This window comes from Dreissena polymorpha, chromosome 3, assembly GCF_020536995.1.
Source record: "Dreissena polymorpha isolate Duluth1 chromosome 3, UMN_Dpol_1.0, whole genome shotgun sequence".
Taxonomy (NCBI): Eukaryota; Metazoa; Mollusca; class Bivalvia; order Myida; family Dreissenidae; genus Dreissena; species Dreissena polymorpha.
In genome coordinates, this window is record NC_068357.1 from 4,384,122 (window position 1) to 4,409,390 (window position 25,269).

The 25,269-nt window shown below is 34.9% G+C and overlaps 2 protein-coding genes across 7 annotated transcripts in view; one reads left to right on the plus strand and one right to left on the minus strand.

Annotated features, from left to right (window-relative positions):
• The window catches only part of LOC127872807 (papilin-like), a 353,664-nt gene that overhangs the window by 26,256 nt on the left and 302,139 nt on the right, over positions 1–25,269 (minus strand). For all 6 annotated transcript variants that reach the window (XM_052416218.1, XM_052416221.1, XM_052416223.1 and 3 more), the window contains 2 exons: positions 8,574–8,648; positions 7,023–7,202 (listed from right to left, as the gene is read on the minus strand). In XM_052416218.1, coding sequence (XP_052272178.1) covers positions 7,023–7,202; positions 8,574–8,648 — 255 coding nt within the window. The remainder of the gene's footprint in view (positions 1–7,022; positions 7,203–8,573; positions 8,649–25,269) is intronic.
• LOC127872811 (uncharacterized) lies at positions 18,120–21,335 on the plus strand. The gene is made up of 2 exons (XM_052416228.1): positions 18,120–19,432; positions 21,199–21,335. Exon 1 carries the CDS (start codon positions 18,222–18,224, stop codon positions 19,422–19,424), a length of 1,203 nt encoding a protein of 400 aa, XP_052272188.1. The 5' UTR covers positions 18,120–18,221; the 3' UTR covers positions 19,425–19,432; positions 21,199–21,335.

A 25,269-nucleotide genomic window follows, 5' to 3' on the forward strand; every position in this document is an offset into this window, starting at 1 on the left:
GAGTTCTTGGCATTTGGAATGCCCCATGGCTTCCTTTGCAATCTTACTGCATCCTTGGTCACCTTCAGAACACCGTCAGATTATGCCAGCCAGGGTATTTTTCACTTTCAATATCAAAGGTCATTTACAGAAATCTTAAAAACAGTCAATGAATATTTTTTTCTTTATATGTTTATATTTTTAAGTTAATTTAATTAAAAGAATCAATCAGTTTAACATGAGTGAAAATTCAACCAAGAAAACAAAAATTTTGGGTCCGCACATTTTTATTTGGGTCGGTTTCTATCAATGTAAACAGTTTTTTTATGTTTAAGACAAATGAATACAAATCTTAAACTACAGGAATTGCTTTAAATTGAGCAGAATTTTTTGCCAATACAAAGTAATAATTAATTCCCGCCCAAAACTCTATAAACAATAAGTCTATCTGACAATGGACCAATGCTTCAACAAACAAAGGCAATCTTACAAAACATCATGCAAACCCATTACTAAAATATTTAACTAATAAACTGTAATTTACTTTTTAAAGTAAAAAAATTGAATGTCATAAGAGTTCAACATAGATTTTAACTAATAGTTTAGATTGCTAATTTCTTCCTATATATGTTTGAAATGCGTAGGAAATGATTAATCCTGTGGGTAAACACTTCTCTTATCAATGACTCAATAGGGTCAGAATAATCTTTATATTCATAACACATTCTCAAAAGATAGGATTGGTATTTACATTTACACATACAGAATTTGATGCTATGGTTCCTATTATTGTAACCAGGGATCATATTTTTATCGGTTTTGTCGGTCCTAGACCGATTGGGGTCATGAAAGACCGATTAAAAATCCCAAACAGTCGGTCCGATTCTGTTTGCTATTAAAATTCCCATGTCATGAAATCGATTACACAGTGTACATGCTAACAAACCCTAATGACATTCTTATCTCGATTAGGTAAACCATTCGCTGCAGTCTCTAAACCGGTCAGGACCGGTTTATTGCATGTCAGACCAAGAATAAAAAACTTGTGAACAGCGGATTAAAGACGCATCCGTAAAGACGAGTCTGAATGCACACTGTGGCAACGCGCTGTAACTGAACAAAACATGCAGATACATTTTCCACCAGCGTAATAATCCGGTAATATAATTATGAATGAAAGTCGCGGATCTGATCGACAGAACAGCCGAAAGTTATTGATATGGGCGGAACTTCACATAAAATAGTACACAAGAAAAATAATATATATTGAATAAATCTTTAGTAAAACCGTGTTAGAATCGAAATAATTCGTGTACTTTATACTTTGTTGTTGAATAACTCACGACCGGAAAATTAGATGCGTGGTTTCAAATGCTTCGCTCTCGTGATTAAATCCCTACGCATCTAAACTATCGGCCGTGGGTTATTTGACAACAAATTATTTCTTAATTATTTGGTTTGTTGTTGTTAGTAGCCAACCAACGCACAGACATTTGTTTGGTTCAGTGCATGTTTGTAAGCTATTATCGAGTCAACAACAATTTTAAACATCGGTATAGACTTACACAGATTAATAATATTGACAACGATGAAAAAAGTCTGATAAAACAGCACACGAAACAACAATGAAATACCAAATGATAAAACCAGTTGAGAAAACTCGTTCCGTTTGAAAAAATGCCCAAGGGAATTTTACTTGTACATGTATTATACCACCTTCATGAATGGCAAAATCAATGGTATATATTTTAACGTAATTTGTCATGATTTCGGATATACATTTTCTGATACTTTTCCCCATTTATATCCGACCGATTGATGTTGCGGGAAAATATGATCCCTGATTGTAACAATACCTTTTATGCTGAATACTGTAACAAAAGTGACAGAAAAACATTGCTTGATTTCCATAAGCCACTTGTTTCTGTCATGCTCCTGAGGTTATAGAACAAACTGGTGTAGGTAAGCGAGTATACCTCCAGGGACCTTGTGGATGTATTAACTAAAATATCAAGTTCCATTTTCACAAAATCAACATTACCCTTAAGATGGGTCTTTCAGTTTATTTTTAAATAAAGCTATTTGCTTAAGCTTTATTGAATGTTTAATATAAGGCTAGCAAAGACTCCCAATATCATAAGACCAAACAATATACACAATAAATCTTTATTTAGGTCTCATTACAGAATTAACTCATATCCATTAAAGGTTCAAACAACTTTTTAAAGAGCTAATTACTTGCCTAAAGCGGTATCTTAAAAAGTATGTCATATGTTGACAGATATGCCTTTGTACATAGCTGAATTTCGACACCCTTAAGTTATTTAATTTCAACAAGCCTAAGTAGGCTTTGATAACGAAATGAATATGGTAAATACACTTGATGACTGCGCACACCAACGCACACTAGCAGATAAAGTGATGATGGGCAAAAGTGGTATGAAAGAAACATCATAATTTATGAGGTAATTGCTGTGAAATATGAATTAATTTCACGACTGAAAAATGCTGATGACTACTTTCCTTAGAGATGGTTACGCATAGGAATTTATTGCTTACATAGACAGACATTGGAGTACATTACAAACAAGTAATTCAAATGGCTAATGGTTAACGACCTCTGAAATCATCAGTGTAATCGTTAGTTTTATAAGAAAATTTCACTACATTTTTTGCATTGGTAGCTGTATATCAAGGACAGGGTAGGCTAGTTAAATCTCCTGTCTCCCTAGAAAGCGGTACCAGTACAGGCTTGATCTGTTAACCTCGTACACATGCTATGGTCATCACAAAATTCAACTCAAAACCCAAACTAACATTGATATAACCTACACCTATAAAACAATGTATATCAAGTTGAGATGCTCATTCACAAGTTCATTACCGTAGGTTTCCACGTATAGCGCACAGTGTTTTACCTCCAAAATACAAATTAAAAAGCTGATGCGCGCTATACATTGATACAATGCTATCCTGGCTGCTAAATTGGTAAAAAATATTTTGTGTAATGGTAAATAATCAAAATGGCCGCCATGTTTTTGTTCCAGAAAACTACCACCCTATAATCGTACAGACTGAGGGGCCATTGTCGAAACAACAAGAAGTTGCTACTGGTAGATATGAACGCGGTAGAAGAAGTTTTGGTCATAATAAATTTGTTTGAATAAACTTGCGGACATTTCTTTGTTTGTGTTTTTATACTTCTTTATTGATGAATTCCGATGGGGATTGTTGTCGACATTCCAGAGAGCAGGCAAGGGTAGGTGCGAACCAGGTCTTTTTGCAGGTAACGGTAGGTGTGAAAGGGGGTCATTTTGCACTTCGTAATTGGCAGATGTTATTGCGTAATATGTGCCACGACTTGTTAAGACGCTAATTGACATTTAAGACACTAATTAACACTTGAGAACGTGGAAATATGCAATTTCATTTTGTGTGTATAAATATTAAACGTTCAACAGTGGTGTTGCAAACATTCGTTAGCAATCGCCTGAACTACAATACAGAGAGAAATTGACATCGTCATACAGAACATCATCCAAATTGAAATTGTCTACCATCACAAGATTTATCTTGAAATTGTCTTGAAATTGTCTACCATCACAAGATTTATCTTGATTGTCAAAATGGGTCGTGTACGCCAGTCGTATACAGCCAAAGAAAAGCTTGATGTTATCAAGTACGCCGAGACTCACGGTAATCCAGCTGCTGGCCGTGAGTTCAATGTCGGCGAGTCATCTGTACGGGAGTGGCCAACCATATTCTCGAGAGAATAGTCTTAACAATTGTCAAAAATATAGTCCTTAGTGACGCCCGCATACCTCAACAACTGTATCCCTGTCTCCCATGCCACATTCAAATTTACCGGTAATGTCCATGTTTTCCCCGATGTAAAATCACACGATGTACACTAATTCTTATTTTCTCACGTTTTTCACGAAATGCATGTGGACTGTTAAACTTTTGCTAGAAAATTACAAAATTGTCAGAAAAGTATAGTGCTATGCAACCCATGCTCCTAATCATAATAACGCTTCCTATTTTGAATGCTTAATTAAGCTTTCCAATGCCCCGGATTATTGGATTGTGCAATAGTAAAATGGCGGCCATTTTCGGTCCGATTTGGTGGTTTTATTGTCTTTAAATTTTTGTTTTCCATTTTTGCATTTAAAAAACAGCCTGCGCGCTATACACGGGAGCGGGCTTTACGTGGAAACCTACGGTAAGTTTTATCTCTCTATCTGCAATAAGTCTTGACTTACAGGACTCGCAGTTTTGACAAGGGACAGAGCTGGATACAGGATAAGTCTCCCTTCTTAACAACTCAAAAAAAATTTAAATGGTGTTAAAATAAAGTAGGAAGTGATTTACAGGAAGATTCATTTGTACTTATGATGTTGTAAATACCTACACATTCATAATAACCAACAGTTGCTTATTAAACTATGACAACAGGGCTAAAGGCCCTAGTCAGGGCTGGCATGAAGCACAAAGGAACTTAATTGATCTGATCTGTTCCTAATGCTTGTTTTATAAATTAACCCTTTCAGTGCGGGAACCAAATTTTGAAGGCCTTTGCAAACAGTTAGGATCCAGATGAGACGCCACAGAACGTGGCGTCTCATCTGGATCCAAACTGTTTGCTATTCTGATAGTATTCTTTGAAAAAAAAAATGAAGAAAATGCTTATTTTACAAATTCAGCAGACGACATTTTAGCAGACGACAAATTTCCCAGCATGCAAAGGGTTAACAATCAGAGCAGGCTTGATGATTATTGGTCAAACAATTTTCACATTATTAGTGTTTACAAACTTTTTCTTTTAAGTTGACAAAGTGACCTAGTTTTTACCCCATGTGACCCAGATTCAAATTCATTCGAGATATTATTGTCACAAATATTCTGACCAAGTTTCATGATTTGGGCAATAAAAGTGGCCTCTAGAGAGTTTACAAGGTAACTATTGACCAGCATCAAGCAGGAAAGGCGTACAACAGATGACTAATGAAGGAACAAAATTGATCACAAAAGTTCACTTTGAGCAATAAAATCTTCCAGTAAAGAAAACTGGATATTTATCATTTAGTTATATAGAAGTTTATCTTTTTACAACCTCTGCAGGGTATGTTTTTCATTTGACCATTAGGTGATTTTTTTGTATTTTTGTATGGTTGACCGCCCTCAGATTGTGCTTCAACCATATTTCAGAACATTTGAGTATCATTAAATTTGAGCACTTCATCATTGAAACATCACTAAAGTGCAAACAACAGTCAGTGGGTGGTTGACACTCGAGTCCTGATCTAACTGAACTAACTTGGTGCCTAGTACAGGCACTCGGCTATTTACAAACTATAATTAAATGGACAATGTCAACACTGATTGAATGCAGTCACATTCCTTTTTCACATTGTCCAACAAAAGAATAAACATCATGGAGAGTAAGATAAATAATGTGGATCAGGTTACTGTAAAATAATATCTTCAGAAAATATGTTTCAATTTTTTCTTTTTTCAAGTCAGACGTTATGAAGCGACCCTCCAAGATGACAAGTTTTTGTTCACAAATGGTTGCATCAAGAACATTTATAAGCATATTTTTCAGAGCTGCAGCTAGGATTTGAAAAGGGCAGGGGGATTTTTTGTCAAAAGGGCACTTTGGACGTGCAGTATTTTGTCAAAAGGGCACTTTCGAGCGCGCGGGCGTTTCTAGAATGCTTCCTCATGCATGTTAATTTATATGTTATTAATAATTGTAAGAATAAATAATTCCCATCGTCATTAAACAATTTAAATTTAATGACTACAATGAGGAATAAATTAATTACAATGTATTTTAATAAGAGATTTATTAATCATCATAATATGTAAAAAAAAAAAAAAAAAAAAAAAAAAATTTTTTTAAGGGCAGGGGGGGGCCTAGGAAGGTCAGGGCGGAGGTTCGGGAGGGCAGGGCGGGGCGCCCTTCGATTTAGGCCTAGCTGGAGCACTGTTTTTTATAACAACAGTTATTTTCAAGGGCCCCACAACATTAGAAAATACAAAAAAAACATGAAGTGGTAAAGAAAATTGAAGAGAGAAGAAATATGGCATGTAGCCTTAACTGTGATTATTGGATATGTTAGTTTTTTAAATTGCATTTACTTAAGAAGTAATGTAAATGCATCAATTCCAAAACATTTGTCATAAATTATTAAAATGTTTTTATTTAATACCAAACATATCAATCCTAATCAAAACCCAAAGTTTGATACTAAACCAATATAGGCTCTCTACCTTGCTACCCCCTTCAATATGAATGATATATTAAACATATCACATGTTTTTTTACAGTCAAAACTTAATGTTCTCTATAAACGTAAATTAAACCAATGTAGTAGACTTATATATTAGTTACATGACCATTTAACAATGAAAAGTCCTTGGGAGCATTATTGAGAGACCCTAAACTATTCCGTACAAGAAACCGTCGGAGATGGGTGATGCTCCCCAAAGTTTTTTTTTATCACAATATTGCACTATATATTCAGATAAAGGGAAACGTCTTGAGGGGCATAACTTTGGACAAAATAATACGATGGATGGTTTAGAAACTTAAAAATTTCAAAGGGCCATAACTCTCTAAATAAATCAACTAACCAGAACCCACTAATAACATGCGCATCTCATCAAGGTAGTGAAGCTTCCCATAAAGCTTCATTGAAGTCCAGTCAGTAGTTGGGGAGAAATGCCCGGACAAGAATTGCACTATATGTACAATGGAAAATTTCAAAGGGCCATAACTCTGTGAAAAATCATCTGACCAGAACCGGCTGATAATATGCACATCTCCTCTTGGTAGTGAAGCTTTCCATAAAGTTTCTTTGAATTCCGGTCATTAGTTGCTGAGAAATAGCCCGGACAAGAATTGTGCACAGACGGACGCACACATGCATGCATGGACAGACGAAGCGGCGACTTTATGCTCCCCCAAAAATAAATTTTGGCGGAGCATAAAAAGTTATATAGTTTAGTGTAACCTCTAGATGAAAATTGCACCCTACCTGTATTTTGGCGCCTGTAGCACGTCTGCAGACAGATGGTCTCGTTCTCGAACCGGTTCCCATTGCCCCCGAGCCCCTCATACCAGAAACGGTAGCAGGTGTTGTTGCCATGGTGATAATACCACTTGACGGCGAGGTTGGATCTGCTGTAGCCTTGGTCTGGATTCAGGCGACATATTCCTGCAGAGGTAGAGGTCATTTTGATGAAATTGATTAGATTATAATGAAGCTATAATAATAGCACTTTCCGCCTTAACTTGATTTTCGGTAAGGAGGGACTTCCTTGAAACTAAAAATGCCATTAAAGCGGAAAGTGTCGTCCCTGATTAGCCTGTGCGGACTGCACAGGCTAATCTGGGACGACACTTTACGCACATGAATTAAGCCCAGTTTTCTCAGAACAAGACTCATATGATCATTGGTATATTATTAATGTTGAACAAGAGCCATGAGATACACATGCATGCCAAATATCAAGTTGCTATCTTCAATATTGTAAAAATAATGACCAACCTTAAAGTTTTGGGACAGACAGACACACACACACATACAATGACAGACAGGCCAAAAACAATGTACCCCCGATCTTTTGATCCGAGGGGTGGGGGGGGGGGGGCATAAAAATATTAATGTCCTGCCAAAACAGTCAGTTTTGATGTTACAAGGCCAAGTGACCTGAACCTTTCACATGCACATGACTGCAAAGCTTAGAGGGTTTGTTTATTTTCTTCTGAGTAACCAGCATTTCAATCTCAATACTCCTTAATGTATGTGTTCTCTAGATATTGTGCTCAAACATAAATGTTTCAAGTTCCTGTGACCTTGCCCTGATTACTTCAAAATCAGGTGAAGTCATTTTCTCCTGGCTATTCAGAATAGAAATTGAAACAACCTTCATCAAATTGTTTTGTATACATTGCACAAGGGAAGGATCAACTCACAGACACATTTTAAAGGCATGGTTTAAAGACCCATTGGATAGTGGTGTTCTTTATCATTATTTAATGTAAATTAACCAATAGACCACCAAGATTCACAAAACCCATACTATTATTGTTTTTTATTCATTATGTTCATCTTGCAATCATAATTGATTATATTGTTTTGTACACATTGCACAAGGGCAAGATCGACTCACAGACGCATTTTAAATGCAAAGTTTGAAGACCAATGGAGTAGTAATTTTTTTAAATTAATAAATCTACTTCAATCATATGAAAACCAAATGTTATCAAACACATAATATTATTATGTTCACTTTGAAATCTTAAAAATCATATGTCTGCATTTGTGGATTCCAAAGCTTAATCAACAGATCACACACCTGCTTTTTGCTTCAAGCTTGAAAAATAATCACTTACTGGTAAAGTTCAACCTTCCACAATAATAGGCCTTATGAATATTTATTCACTCAACTTGTTTTTGCTGAGTATAGTCATTTTAGAGATAGAAAAGGGAACAACATAATTCAACATTTATCCACTTCATAGTGGATTTTATTTGACATAATAACACAATGATAACAGATGTGATAACACTGTGACGTCTTACCTTGACTATCATAATTAGTGTGGACCTTATTGGTTGCAGTGGTAGTGGAGTCATCTTCAGTTATCACAATGTTATCTGAAAAACACAAAAATAATAAATTCATTAAATACTCAAGATAAACAATGAATATGCTCCGTGCTATGGGAAATACTCAAGATAAACAATGAATATGCTCCGTGCTATGGGAAAACCAGAATTAATGCATGTGCATAAAGCATACTCCAAGATTAGCCCGTGCATTTCTGTTTGAACACTTTGCATGCTGGGAAATTTGTCGTCTGCTAAAATGTCGTCTGCTGAATTTCTAAAATTAGCATTTTCTTTGATTTTTTTCAAAGAATACTATCAGAATAGCAAACAGTTTGGATCCTGATGAGACGCCACCTTCTGTGGCGTCTCATCTGGATCCAAACTGTTTGCAAAGGCCTTCAACATTCAGTTCCCGCACTGAAAGGATTAATGTAATTTTTCGTTTAGACGGCTCTTCAAAATAAAACTCCAGTATAGGGTGAAAATGTCATCGTGGATCATTTGTGCAGACTGCGCAGGCTTATCTGTGACAACACTTAACATTAACGAACATTCCTACAGCTTGCTTTTCACAGAATGATGCTAAGAATGTTTCACTTAAATACCTGGAGCCCTCTTACAATATATATGGTGGAAAAATCTGTCTGTAAAAGGAAGTACACAAAAAGTCTAAATGCTTTATTTGATTTCAATACTTTTATGTGGAAGTTCTCAAATTGTTTTTTGTTTTCCTATTTTTTAAGTGCATTATAAGTGTTATTAAGAGTGGACACAACATTCCTTAAGATGTTCCCTAATTATTCAGTTAAGGCCATGACTTAACTATATAGCATTGCTACTAAAATGCTATATGTTATATGGAAATGGAATAGCTAAGAAAGATCAAAGCAGTTCTTTTAAGCTTAAAACAACCAACTTGGCAAAAGAAATGTTAATGACATGCCTTTCATGTGCCCATGAACACACACATAAGTCCCATATTAAAGGACCTGGCATCAACTTTGAAGAGATGCTTTATTTATTTCAAAAAGTAAACACAGCTTTTTAACACAGGTGATTAGCGTGTGGCTATGATATTCATAGTGAAAACATCATTTTGAATGATAAATAATCATATTATAACGAAAAATCAACTTTTTTGGAAAAATTTCACTGTCACATATATACAGTATATATATAACAAGGTATTCAACTCGAAATCACCGAAAACAAGGTGCATGGCTTTGAACAGCCATTACTTCGTCAATTTGGCAGCGATTTTTACGATCTCGGTCTTATTCAACGCAGAAATGAATTTCCTTTTTGGAATCGCTGCAAAATTGACGAAGTAATGGCTGTTAAAAGCCATGCACCCTGTTTTCGGTGATTTCGAGTTAAATACCTTGTTATATATATATATATAGTGAATTTTTTTGTTCCAGAAAAGTTGATGTTTCGTTAAAATATGAATATTTATCATTCAAAATGATGTTTTCACTAATTAATATCATAGCCATACGCTAATCACCTGTGCTTTTTAACACTAAATTCAACTTATTATTTCCAGGCTTGTTATGCTAATAGAGCTTAAAATAAATAGGTTAAAAAAACAAAAACAAAAAAACACAAGCAATGTGTTTGTGAAACACTATGTCCCCATATATTTGACCTTTGACCTTGAAGGATGACCTTTACCTTCACCTTTCACCACTCAAAATGTGCAGCTCCATGAGATACACATGCATGCCAAATATCAAGTTGCTATCTTCAATGTTGCAAAAGTGCATATCAAATAAGCGATTTTTACCCATATATTTGACCTTTGACCTTGAAGGATGACATCGACCTTTCACCACTCAAAATGTGCAGCTCCATGAGATACACATGCATGCCAAATATGAAGTTGCTATCTTCAAAATTGCAAAAGTTATGGCAAATGTTAAAGTTTGACACAAACACACAAACAAACAAACCAACAGACAGGGCAAAAACAATGTCCCCCACTATAGTATGTCCCCCACTATAGTGGAAGGGGACATACAAATCAACTTATATCATGCAACAGAAGGTACAGGGGTGCAGACAAACAGGATTGCCAAAGAAAGCAAATCCTTAGGTTTGGTTAACTATAAGGGTAATAAAATTAATATCATGAATGAACAAATTAAACGGAAAGAAAAATATTTTGTTTCACCATTCAAACTTAAATACCATGTCACTCTATATCCAGTTTCATTATTGCAAAATAATGGAAGAAAATGTAGGACCAGTATGCGTATGCTAATTCAAGTGGTAATTGTTCATTATAAGTGTTACATAGATCTGAGCAGTTAAATGTTCTCCGACTGCCTCTAACACATGTCTCAAGTAACCAACGATCATAACTCACCATTAGACCCTCAACTTGGGATGCATGTAAGGCCACGACTTTTATATTTCTTGGTTTACAAAACCGCCGACCCTAATTTTTGGAAAATGGGAAAAAAAATAAAATCGGAAAATCGTCTTTTTTTTTATATATTTTATTCCCGACCGCACTGAAAAACGAGCGAAACGAGAAAAAAAAACGATTCGGTTTGAGTACGGTTGCGAATAAAATCAAGTAAGTACAATCAACGATTGGTTCACATATATTACAGAGATCGGGATATTTTTCAATGTGACACAGTATGTACCAGTCCTTTTATGGGCACTTCTCAAAATTTATTTAATTACAGACAATAGGAAAATCAGCGTCAGTAAAATGTCGACCGCATCAAAATTTATTTCCGAGTCTGTGACGCAACTATATTGTTTAACATGTTTATTATATTAAACATACCCGATATTATAGTAGATAAAAAGTATTACCTTGCAATTTGATAATTAGTATAAATAATCCAATAAAACACTGCCATTATTTAAAATATATGTGTTTAGGAATTTTGTAAACACGTCCGCCATAGTTTATAGGAACTGTACAGAAAGTTTGGAAATCGGAACAAATCGGTATATCTCGGAAAATCATTGATAAATGTATTTGTCGTTTTAATGCTTAGGGCCGAGTAATTTCGGCAAATCGGAACTCAACTTGCGTATTAAAAATACTAGCTCAATTAACCGTTAAACTCCGCCTCCGTTCTCTGCAAAAGATTCGAAGGCGGAGCTATGCACGTGCTATTATTAAATTGGAGGATTGCAATTGAGAAACAAACGCACGATTGGTTCGGCATGTTGATTGCTAGACAAAGGAAGCCAATTTTGTCGGCGCGAAATTTGTCGCTTTATTGCTTCAGACAGCAAGCGGCTTTCCTTTGATGACGTCAAACTGTCAATTCACACAGACTGCACATTTTCGGAAGACTTCAACTGGCTCCTTGTTTACAATTCCAGTAAAAACACTTGCTAACATTAAACTTTGGATTAAATTATCAAAATAAAGCAAAAGCCAAGTTGACAAATATGATTGTATTAATTCGCGTCAGTTTAATAAAGACGTGTTGCGTTGTAAATCAACGAGTTTTCATGACAACAACAACTTTAACAAACATTACCGCGACGACGCGGGGATCGATCTACCTCGATTTTTTTCATGGACGATGTCATAAGTCCAATAAGAGCAAACACATACTTTGTGTATGAGTAGTTTATCTTATATAAGATTTATGCAACGGGCATCGCATTGCGTAATGGTGTGCATCGAATTACGGAAATGAAGCGCAGTTTTTCGTTTTAATGGGAGAAGAACGCATGTCATTTAATGGAGTGTTTAAAATTGCCTGATGTTACAAAAGGTGCTTTTAGGTGACTCATTTCATTTGAAGATATAGATGTGTTTCATTGCATAATTAGATTTTTCGTCTCTGTGTTAAGGTTATAAAAGATATGATGTCTTTGTTCTGATGTTATTAGTATTAACTTATTTTTCCAATGTTTTTTTTTTTTTTTTTTTTTTTTCGACCGCCCGATGGACCATTTTCAAAATTATTTTTGTAAACCAATAAAAAAAAAAGTCATGGCCTAAATAGTCATAAACACCCTGCCTAAGTGACATGATAGCATTTATGTTTTTACAACACACTGTATTAAGTTCACTACACTGCCTGTGATAACATTCACAAATATTCAACTGCAAACGGAAACAATTTTTAAATAACTGAATTCAGTGTGAATAAAAGTTAAACCATTTGTAGCTTATCTTTTCTTCTGTTACTCCTCCTTTTTTGAAAAGGTCATAATTTAATTAGTGACCCATTTCATAGAGCATGAACAATGTTCACACAAGCACGCTACATTATCAACTGAACTGAAAATGGAGATGTTTGATACATTTCATTCTAAAGCTATCTGTCAAATCAAACATGAAGTTCCCTAGACCAGAAGAAACTTAAACCACATGGTTCAAACTTTGTTACTTTGGATGTGGTGTTCTGTTAACCATTTTCAGAAGAGTTTGTAGATATTTATAATTTTTTGTTGAGGTTAAGTAGTCTGGGCAAAAATGGTAATAATTTTAAATTGATTTTGAACAAATATCGTTAATTTATAATAAATATAATAATAATTTTTAAACTAAGTCCAGGTTATCAATGTACACTTTTACTGAAATACAAGAATTTTAAGAATGTCAAAGTAAATGATTTCACACAAGGTTAAATTAAGGTTCATTTACTTTGACATTCTTAGTAATTCCATCCCTTTCGATGCACACTTAAGAGACATTCAAAAGCATGGACATTATATTATATATATATTCAGGCATTTCCCCAGACGGTTTAAGCACAGCGGGCCCGCGGTGCCTGGACTTCAAAATCCATTGCGCCGCGGCGTTTGATTTTCAGTAATGACGTCGCGATGCTGGAAAAGTTTACAAGCCATAGCAAGCTCTGATCCAAATGTTGTCTGAATTCTGGCATCGACCAATCCTTATAAGTTTTATGTTCATAAGAATAGATTTGATAAGACGCGAGCACGATTTATTGGTCGTTTAAAGGGGTCAATTATGGTGTTTTAATAATGGTCGATAATGATCGATTATTACCGGTACACGTGACATAAGAGAAATGAAACGTATGCCCGATTTTGTTGTTGTTTCATTTTAATTGCACACGGCTATTCACAAAATAAACAGTCAACGTTGTTTGTTGCGGTAGTGCGTACTTGAATAACAGAACATAACATGTGTTTTATTATTACTTGTAGTGCAACAAAACAAAGCATGATTAAGAAAATTCATATCACGTTTATCATATAATTTTAGTAAAACACGGTATACATTTCAGCGTAATTTAAGTTATATTTACAATTATTGAAGACAAACGTCTCACTTGATTTCTCCAGCAAACTTACAATGTTTTCACACTATTTTCTCAAACGCAACTAAATTAACAGCGACAACATAACATGCATTCACATCAAATAGTTTATTCGATATTTTCGGAAAACGCTAAATATCTGCAATCAAGTTTTCTTTAGTTTTGATGCACGAAATAATGATACGATCGAATATACGACCAGTCCCTGTGTCTGGAAAATCTGCAATTTCACATTTCTTTGTCAGTACTACTAATTATCGTCGCTGTCAGAGAGTGAAATAAGTGAATGTATCAAGGACGTTTTAGTGATCCTGAGACCTCCAACCCACGAACCAAAAGTCTCAAACAGCGAGTCAGTGGCAGCAATATACAGAAGTTGAAGGAGGTACGAATATCTTTACCTAACTAAACTTTTTATAAGTATGTAGTGAAATCAGCGCAAAATGAAATCGCACTTAAATAATTATTAAAAACAGACAGATATTGTGTTCAATCAAATATGTGACACTACAGATGATAACATTTTAATATAAAAGCATATCTTAATGTAACTTTATAAATATATACTAGACTTTAAAATAAAACAATTGTTTGAAAAATAATCCACCCTTTTGTAGGTTTATAATATGGTGCTCTTTGTGTATTCTTCACATGTGCAGATCAGTGCATTCAGAAGACGGTACTGCCCCTTGGGTACTTGACTAGACTGTCAATAATATACGTATTAACAAACGAAAAATGATTTTTTGCTTAAGCATCTCTTAGTGTTAAGTCAGTGAGATTTAACATTTTAATTTTAGAATAATTTTACATTTTGTTTGTATTTCAGACTGCAAGTAGGCTTACATGAAGCACAATGAAAGGGTGTAAAAACAGAAGATTCTTCTCGCCTGAAGTCTGCTGTCCTCAATGCTCTGGTGATGGTCAGCATTGAAGGACCAGACAATGAGGCAGTGGGCTTAGGTAGAATGGTGGATGCCTGGCACCAGGAGAAGCCTCGGGAAACAGGCGTTCCAAGTGAAAATTGTATATATGTACACGTGTGGTAAAAAATGTAACTTTATTATTGTGATATTTGTTTAAATCATTTTTAGTGCGTTCTAATGCCTACTCTTATTTTTCTTGTTATTTTATAATATAAAATATGACTTTATTATAATAAATTGAGGAACAATAAATAAACAATAAAATAAATTTTAATGTTCTCATAGCTCCAAATTAGTGAGTATTTTATTTAGGAACATGTAGAAAAAAAGTGGTTAAATAGCTCCTAAGTATTGTGTATTGTGATTAAGAAAATGTAGAATAAAAGAAAGCTTAATGGGCACCCTTTTGAATCAACCCCCATTCCGCCATGTCTTGCCGCTGTGCTTGAACAAAATCCTGGGGAAATGCCTGATATTATACACTGTGAACCAACATTTCCCATGAGTGTTGTTTAATGACTGACTATTCTTTAGAAATTCATGACTATTCTTTAGAAATTCATATGCTTTAATACTGTAAAAATAGTTATCAGTAGCTTTAAAAGATTTTTTCAATTTTGGTTTATTTATTGTGATTAAATGTTTCTTAAATAAGCACTTCAGAAAGTTTACTTTTACGTTTCAAAAATAATACTGAGCAGCGACTGACAACTGTTGATCACAAGTTACCATTAATCGTCTTCATATATTAACCCCTTTCCTGCTCAGAAGCAAAGTGAAAATGGCTTAACCCTTTGTATGCTGGGAAATTTGTCGTCTGCAAAAATGTTGTCTGCTGAATTTCTAAAATTAGCCATTTTTTTTATTTTTTTCAAAGAATACTATCAGAATAGCAAACAGTTTGAATCCTGATGAGACGCCACGTTCTGTGGTGTCTCATCTGGATTCAAACTGTTTGCAAAGGCCTTCAAAATTCCATTCCAGCGCTTAAAGGGTTAATAATGTGCAAACAGAATAAAACCAGAACAGCCTCGAGTATGGTTTTTATGCTGTTTGCTGCTCATCAGTATCTAAGGGTTGGAAATAAAGCCTTTTAAACTTGAATATAGTAATAAAGGTGTTTAATAAAATATGACTTTCTAATTGACTACAAATGCATGAAAATACGTAACTAAGTGATAAAGGGTTAATGCCACAATAACCTATTGCCCTTGGCTTAATTGAATAGTATGAAGGTCAATGAGAGTCCAAGGACAATCAATATGCTCATTGGGACAATAACACAAAGACATGAAGAGGTTTTGTTAACAACTTTATATTTATGGATCAAATACAAGAAAGATTTCCCATTTGGCTGCTCTTACTTTTCCCTCATTCCCTATTGAATATTAACCATGTCATATTTTTTTCTTGCGATACATTGATCCTTTCCATTCTGCCGCTTATGGTTAATTCATCAAGGCGTCAAACACATCATTCCCCTTCAGCAATATCATGAGTGAATACATAATAAAATCAATGCCAATAACCTAGTTCAGTACAGACAGAATGTCATTATACAATTTCTAAGTAGACTAAGAGCATGAATGCTCAGTTTCAGAAGGGGACACACATGTTTTATCCAACAAAATACATCCTCAGTTGGAATATATTATTTCATCTTTGAACCCCACCTTTAAAATGCTTTTATATCGGCAGAATTAATTCCCAGCTTCAAATAAGGGATTTGCAATAAAAATAGATACAGAGGTATACAAATGTTTAACTTTTAAACCAAATAAACTGGGACAAAAATCAAGGAAGCAATTTAAGTATAAGAGTGGACATTCACATTTTTGTAAGCCATTTTCTCCCCAAAATCAGGTCATCAGAATTATCAGAACACTACCTCAACAGAGTTCAAGATGACACACAATATAACGTTTAATCACAGAGAGAATAACAGTAATTGAAAACACAAACTGGGATAATAACACAGTTGGAAATGTCACAGTAACAGTGCAAACAGGGTTCACTGATTTCCTGATTTCCGAACTGAAGCTCACTGTGTTGATTGGTTTATCTTGGCTAATTTATGCCCCCCCCCCCCCCCCAGATCGAAAGAGGGGGGGTATATTGTTTTTGGCCTGACTGTCTGTCATTGTGTCATTGTATGTGTGTGTCCCAAAACTTTTACCTTGGTTAAAGTTTGATAACTTTTGCATTATTGAAGATAGCAACTTCATATTTGGCATGCATGTGTATCTCACAGAGCTGCCCATTTTGAGTGGTGAAAAGTCAAGGTCAAGGTCATCCTTCAAGGTCAAATATCATTGTATTTTTCTTTCCTAAAACTTTAACCTTCGTTAAAGTTTGGTCGTTACTTTTTTAATATTGAAGACAGCAACTTGATATTTGGCATGCATGTGTATCTCATGGAGCTGCACATTTTAAGTGGTGAAAGGTCAAGGTCATCCTTCAAGGTCAAAGGTCAAATTTATGGCTTCAAAGCGGCGCAATAGGGGGCATTGTGTTTCTGACAAACACATCTCTTGTTTTTCTTTAATTCTTTGTTGGATGCAAAATGTTCCATTACTTTTTCACACATATTCATAAGCACAACAAAATGAAGGCATAAGTTATGTAAATGCACCAAATGTAAGTTACAAACAAGCAAATTCGTTGCATTGATAACCCCCCGCCAATATGCTTCTTGACACTCATATCAAGTTTCAATTAAATCCGCCAAAGCACTTCCAAGATATGGCTCCGGACACACAAACAAGCAGTTGTTCAAGATACAAAGGGCCATTACTCTGTTATTAGCAAATAGTGTACAATGCCGTTTGGCGTGCATCATCCTCTTAGCCATATATAAACTCATACCAAGTTTCAACGAAATCCCCCAAAGCACATCCAAGATATGGCTCCAGACAGACAGACAAAAGGACGGACGGACTGCAAGACGGACGGACAATGCCAAAACAATATCCCTCCACCTATGGCGGGGGATAACAAGACAGAATATCCTGCTAGTGAAGACATACAATAGCATAATCTGTATATGGTGGGCATGTGTAAATTGTTGGTCATTTGCCTCCATTGAATTTCAGGGACATTATTTTCCATAAAGCCTTCTGGCTTTCACATGTATAATTTAGCATATCGTTCCGACGATATTTCTAATCGATCGCGATTTAAAGCATAAAAACAAATCGAGTATACCTCACTCCAACCGGAAGCGCTCTTCAATGGGAAGTCATAATTGTTTCGGCGATCGACAAGGTAGGCACGATTTTTTAGTGCTTTTTTCACACACGTGTTTTAACTTAGAATATTTTGTGTTTAGTATACAGAAAAGGGCTCACAAGGACGCTGTCCTTGTTTATAAATATTTATTTATAGGCAAGTATTCTTATATTTGTTCATAATTGGTAAAAATGAGCTCTGTTGAGAACGATGTTCTCGACTTATCGGATGTGAACGGAGACTCGGAGTTTTCCGGTTTCGAATCTGGTGATATCGTTGATACACCATATGTTGCTTCTATGGTTGAGGTTTCCACCGTGACTACTAAAGAGAAACGTGGAAAAAGTCCCGTTAAGGGAAAAAAGAAAGTTAAGTCCGTTGTCAAAAAGGCCTCAAAACCAGTTAGTCGTAATCAGACACCTACAAACAAGTCAAAAAAGTTGCCATTATCTTCTATTGACATAAATCAGCTCTCAAAGGAAGATATTGTAAAATTAAGACAGAAACTGGGTATTCCAGATGTTGACCCCCACTATTATGATACATTTGATGAATATTCTTATCAAGAGGTGGATCGGCCAAATTTACATGTGCAAATAAATTCAGAGGATGTTTCAGACACTGAAACTCCAGGACCTTCTAGGTCTAAGAATATTGAAGAAGAACTGTTTGGCTCAGTTACTTCTGAGGATGAAAATTGGCAGCCTCCTAAATTGAAGGCTTTAGAAACGGATAAACCCATTGCTAAATCTTTAGCAAAATTGATTAATGTGGCATGCACTTCTCAGTGCGATATAGAGGAAATTGCAAAGAAATATAAGATTCCTGAAAATGTTGATATGGCTGGACCACCACTTGTTAATCCTGAAATCTGGAAAATATTAGATAAAAGAGTGCACACACAAGACAGAGGTTTGGCTGAAATTCAGAATATTGTTGCCACAGCCATGGTACCGGTAATCAAATTAGCTGAAAATCTGAAATCGGCTGCATTAAATCAGGGAACAAAAACCCTTTTGTCGGACACACTTACATTGCTTGGTCAAGTACAGTACAATATTTCAGTAAAGAGGCGCTACAGCATTCGTCCTCATTTGAAAAAGAAATACTTTGGACTGTGTAATATATCAATGCCTATTACAAAGAATCTGTTTGGCGATGATGTGTCCAAGGAAATTAAATCATGTGACTCGATGGCATATATTGCTAAGGATTCCCAGTATGGGTCCTACAAACCATGGCGGGGACGTGGAACCAACAGACCATTTCGCAGAGGATATTCTGGGAATTATAGATTCCAGCCATATCCTGTACAGAGAGGAAATTTCTCAAGACCTTTCAGGGCCAGAGCAGGCCGGGTAGGAGCTACTTCAGCTTACCCAAACGACAAGTAGATTCCTCGGTCGGTAAACTTAAAAATTGTTTTGAAAGTTGGGAAAAACTAACCACTGACACATGGATACTAGATGTTGTCAATGGTTATTCCATTGAATTTTACAAACAGCCTGTTCAGAAAAAACTTCCAAATAGTATTAAATTTAATAATGAACAGCGAATTATAATAGATACTGAAATTAAAAAATTATTGGAAATAGGTGCCATAAAGGTATCCATATCAGAACCAAATGAGTTCATATCAAATATATTCATTGTACCAAAACCTGGTGGTAAATTTAGACCAGTAATTAATCTTAAAGCCTTGAATGAGTTTGTAACATACCATCATTTCAAACAAGAAACATTTAATGTTGTTTTGGATTTATTACAAGAAAATGATTTCATGACATCAGTAGACATGGAACAAGCATATTATTCTATACCAATTCATAAAGAAAGCCAGAAATATCTTAAATTTTATTGGAACGAAGTGTTGTACTCGTTCAGTTGTCTTCCGTTCGGATTGGCATCTGCCCCATATATTTTTACAAAAATTTTAAAACCAGTGTATTCCTATTTTCGACAGTTAGGCATACGCTGTTCATACTACATTGATGATTCGTTGAATATGAACCTGAATCAAGCTGTTTGTAAGGCTAACACACTAACAATGATTGACACTTTGCAGAAATTAGGTTATACCATTAACCATTCAAAATCGGTTCTGATCCCTACACAAAGGATGGTCTTTTTTGGATTTATTATTGACAGTGTTCAATTCATGGTTTTCCTCACAGAAGAAAAGTTACAAAAGATTATTTTGTACGCTCGAAATATTTATAGTAAAAATACAATTATTGTACGAGAATTGGCGTCATTTATAGGATTGATTATTAATGCATTTTATGCAGTTTTTGAGGCACCCCTACATTATAGGACTTTGGAAAGAAACAAAATTCTCGGTTTGAATTCTAGTACAGATTTTAATCAAAAGATGATTTTATCTGATGAAAGTAAAATGGAACTTTTGTGGTGGATAGAAAATATAAGATTAAAAAATGGAAAACGGATTCGTCCTTTTTCGATTCAGTCGAGATGTCGGACTGACGCATCTAAGCAAGGATGGGGTTGTGAAGAGTTAGACACTGAAAGATATTCTAACGGCAGATGGAATCCTGAAGAATCTGCTCTGTCAATTAATTATTTAGAATTACTTGCAATTTTCTATGCTTTACAATCATTGTATGTTCATCATTGTAATGTTCACATAGAAATACAATCTGATAACATATCAGCAATAAAATATATTAATGACATGGGTGGCATGACATCAATTTCTATGGATTTGTTAGCCAAAGATATTTGGCAATGGTGTATTGAAAGGAAAATATATTTGTCTGCTATTCATGTCCCAGGTGTTTTAAATACAGCTGATTTTTATTCAAGAAATTTTTCTGATGCAACAGAATGGATGTTAAAAGCAGATATTTTTTGTAGAATTACTTCTCAGTTTTTTGTACCTAAAATAGATCTTTTTGCATCCAGAATTAACAAGCAGATAGATAGATTTGTCTCTTGGTTTCCAGAACCTGGATCAACATATACTAATGCATTTAGTATTTGTTGGAAAACTGAAGTTCCATATATTTTCCCCCCATTTAATCTTATGGGGAAAGTAATCAATAAAATTAAAACTGATAAGGTAGAGAAAGCTATAGTAGTTTTTCCTATATGGAGGTCTCAAACATGGTTTTCTATGATGATGACTATTCTATCTGATTTTCCTGTCAGGCTACCAAAACACAGGGACTTGCTCACCCTGCCACACAACGGACAGGAGCATCCGTTAGCAAAGAAGATCATCATGGGCGCAGCAGTCTTATCCGGAAATCACTTGAGAGTCAAGGACTTTTACCAGAAACTGCAAACACTATCATCCAGTCATGGAGACCTGGAACTAGGAAGCAATATGACCTGGCGTGGAAACGATGGTATTTTTGGTGTTTACGAAGGAAAGTTAATCCCCTTATTACGACTGAAATTAAAGTAGTTGATTATCTTTATTATTTAAAGTATAATAATAAATCTTACTCAGTTCTTAACACACACAAATCAATGCTTCTACAGACATTACCTTTTTTCGGAAATTCTTGGTGTCAGAATTGTTTCTTAGTGAAACGATACCTTAAAGGTTGTTTTCATAGTAAGCCACCTGTACCGCGTTATAGATTCACGTGGGATGTATCAGTTGTTTTAAAATATTTAATGTCTCTTTATCCTTTGAATAATCTGACATTGAAAATGTTGACATTGAAATTGGTAGCACTGATTGCACTGGCTACAGCTCCAAGAGCACAGACTTTAGTTTCTATGAATGTTAATAACTTGTATAAGGAACAACAGGCAGTTGTGTTTACATTTCCTAAACTATTGAAAACGACTAAAATGGGTGATGCATTTCTGCTTAAAATAGATCATTATGACAAAGAAGAATTATGTGTTATGCATACTGTTTTACATTATCTTAGAGTTACTAAAACGATTAGGAAATCGTCACAGTTTTTTATATCATATAAAACTTTTCAGCCAGTTTCCTCTAGCACCATTGCTAGATGGTTGAAAGATGTGTTGACTATGTCGGGTGTCAATTCTGAAATCTTTAAGGCACATTCGTATAGAAGTGCATCCACCTCGGCTGCATTTAGTAGAGGATGTAGTTTAAAAAATATATTGGACACTGCAGACTGGAAGTCGGATAAAAACTTTCGAAAATTTTATCTTCGAAAGGCTTTAACAAATGAAAATGTCTCATTCTCCCAAGCTGTTTTCAATTCTCATGTTGATTAGACACAATATTTCTTATGGACATGGTCTTTTGTGTTGTTCAAATATCAAATATGTTTGATACATAATGCTTTTGAATTTGTTATACATTTTATAACAGATATGGTGCATTTATATAAGAGTGGAAGACAATACTTATTTGGAATTGATATTTGTTACACTTTTTATTTTTTGTGTTGTATTATATATCATTCTATGGAAAGAATGTTTTTGTTGCTTTTTAAAGATGCTAAATTATACATGTGAAAGCCAGAAGGCTTTATGGAAAATAATGACCCCTCATCCAAGCTTTAGTGATGGATGAAGGGGCATTATTGGAAATAAAGCCTGAGGCTGAGCATGTATATTCCCATCCCATTTGAACATTTTATATTTTGTTTAAAAAGGAATCAATGGATTTCCCACCCTTTATGAAGTAATGCAACAAAACATTCTTTTTACTGTAAATTATGACTTCCCATTGAAGAGCGCTTCCGGTTGGAGTGAGGTATACTCGATTTGTTTTTATGCTTTAAATCGCGATCGATTAGAAATATCGTCGGAACGATATGCTAAATTATACATGCTCAGCCTCAGGCTTTATTTCCAATAATGCCCCTTCATCCATCACTAAAGCTTGGATGAGGGGTCATTTTCTATGGCATTGTCTGAAACCTCTAAAGAATTCTGAGGAATTAATGATTCCAAGTTGATTAACCCTTTTCCAATCAGAGACAAAGTGTAAATGGCTATGGGCAAAGAGCTTAAAACCAGAACAGCCTGCGAGTAACTCACAGTCTGTTCAGGGTTTTTGCTGTTTGCTGCTCATCAGTATCTATGGAAATGAAGCCTTTAAAACTTTAATCAAGTAAGAAATGTTTTTCATTAAATTTAACTTTCTAAGGGACTACAAATGCGTATATATACGTATCTATGTGGTAAAGGGTTAAATTTTATATGCGGTACCCGTACAGGATGGATATATGTAATACTGACAAGTAGTTTCACTTCCAATGACTTTTCAAGGAGTTATTGCCCTTTCCTAACAAGTAGGACATTTCTGTGCCATGCAAGATTGCTGTGACTAATCAGCTGATTTCAGTAACATTGTGAGGCAGCTTGTAACCCACCAAAGAGTTACGTATGTACAATCAGGTCAAATTAAAGACCTTTCAAGAAGATATTGCATACTGATTATTATTTTGCTTATGTTTCCTTTCTCAGAATCAAATTCAATTCATCCAGTGATCAATATTAGCAAATAACAAGATGTGTTTGTGAAACACAATGTCCCCCTATATGATGTTTGACATTGTAGGATGACCTTGACCTTGTGAAGGATGACCTTGACCTTTCACCACTCAAAATGTGCAGCTCCATGAGATACACATGCATGCCAAATATCAAGTTGCTATCTTCAATATTGCAAAAGTATTCATAAAATAAGCGATTTGGGCCACATATATTTGACCTCTGACCTTGAAGGATGACCTTGACCTTGACCTTTCACCACTCAAAATGAGCAGCTCCATGAGATGCACATGCATGCCAAATATCAAGTTGCTATCTTCAATATTGCAAAAGTATTCATAAAATTAGCGATTTTGGTCACATATAATTGACCTCTGACCTTGAAGGATGACCTTGACCTTTCACCACTCAAAATGTGCAGCTCCATGAGATACACATGCATGCCAAATATCAAGTTGCTATCTTCAATATTGCAAAAGTATTCATAAAATGAGCGATTTTGGCCACATATATTTGACCTCTGACCTTGAAGGATGACCTTGACCTTGACCTTTCACCACTCAAAATGTGCAGCTTCATGAGATACACATGCATGCCAAATATGAAGTTGCTATCTTCAATATAGCAAAAGTTATTGCAAAATGTTAAAGTTGGCGCAAACAGACAGACCAACAGACCAACAGACAGACAGGGCAAAAACAATATGTCCCCCACTACTATAGTGGGGGACATAAAAAGTTACAGCCCAATCATTTTGTTACATATCAGGGAAAATTAGAATACAATAAAAGTGATACTTGATGAAAACAATAGGACAGTAACCTGTTTTTCTGATGATCATACCACTACTTCCCCATCGCTACAACTAAGCAGGAATGATATGTTGTATGACAATTGAAGACTTAATATTTGACTTGACTTGTTAATTATGACATCATAAACACTTGAACTTTATATTTGTCAAATACATTTTGGAGTTTTTTGCTGATTATTGAAGTCTACTACCAGGGAGCACCTGCCATATAAACATATTGGTATAATACCAGGGAACATCTGTCAGTGACACTTAAATTCTTGTTTCATTCTCCTGTCATATTGTGAGATTTTCAGCTTAAGATGTTGAGAGAAAAGACAAGATTTTATAGTCCAATTAGATTTGCTGTTATAAAACATTGACCTTCACACAAACATCCATCCTTTCAAACCAACGTTTAATTGCTGTTTTATGACCTTGTAGAGACAGTTTTGAATAAATAGTTACATAAAATACTGTATATTTCCTTACCATCATACTGTTTAAGGACTGTTGAACACAGAATGCTGTCACCTTACAACCATAAATATAAACCTTAAATAATACTATATGGGAGGGTTAAATCTCTTAATACTAATTGGTCCAATATGATTCTAGACCCAAAATAATAAAAATACCATTTATCTGAGAGATAGTACAGGGAAACAAGTATGTTCACAGATTTATACCCATCTGGAAAAAATTCTTTATTAAAAAGGGTTAATATAAAAATTAAAAAAATATCTATTTAAATCATTTGTGACATTTAGTGGAGAAAGGGGTGTTGTTTATCACCCACATATTCTTCAGAAAACTACATGGCCAAACTGTGTAAGAAAAAAAAGGACCAGGGACAATTAGGGTTTGCTAGAAGGTTGATTGAACTTGCAAAAACTTGAGGGAAATTTAATGACAGAGTCATATTGAAGTATATTTAGCAAGATAAATAAAAAATAAAAACTTGAAATATTAGTTTTTGACTGATTTCAACCATA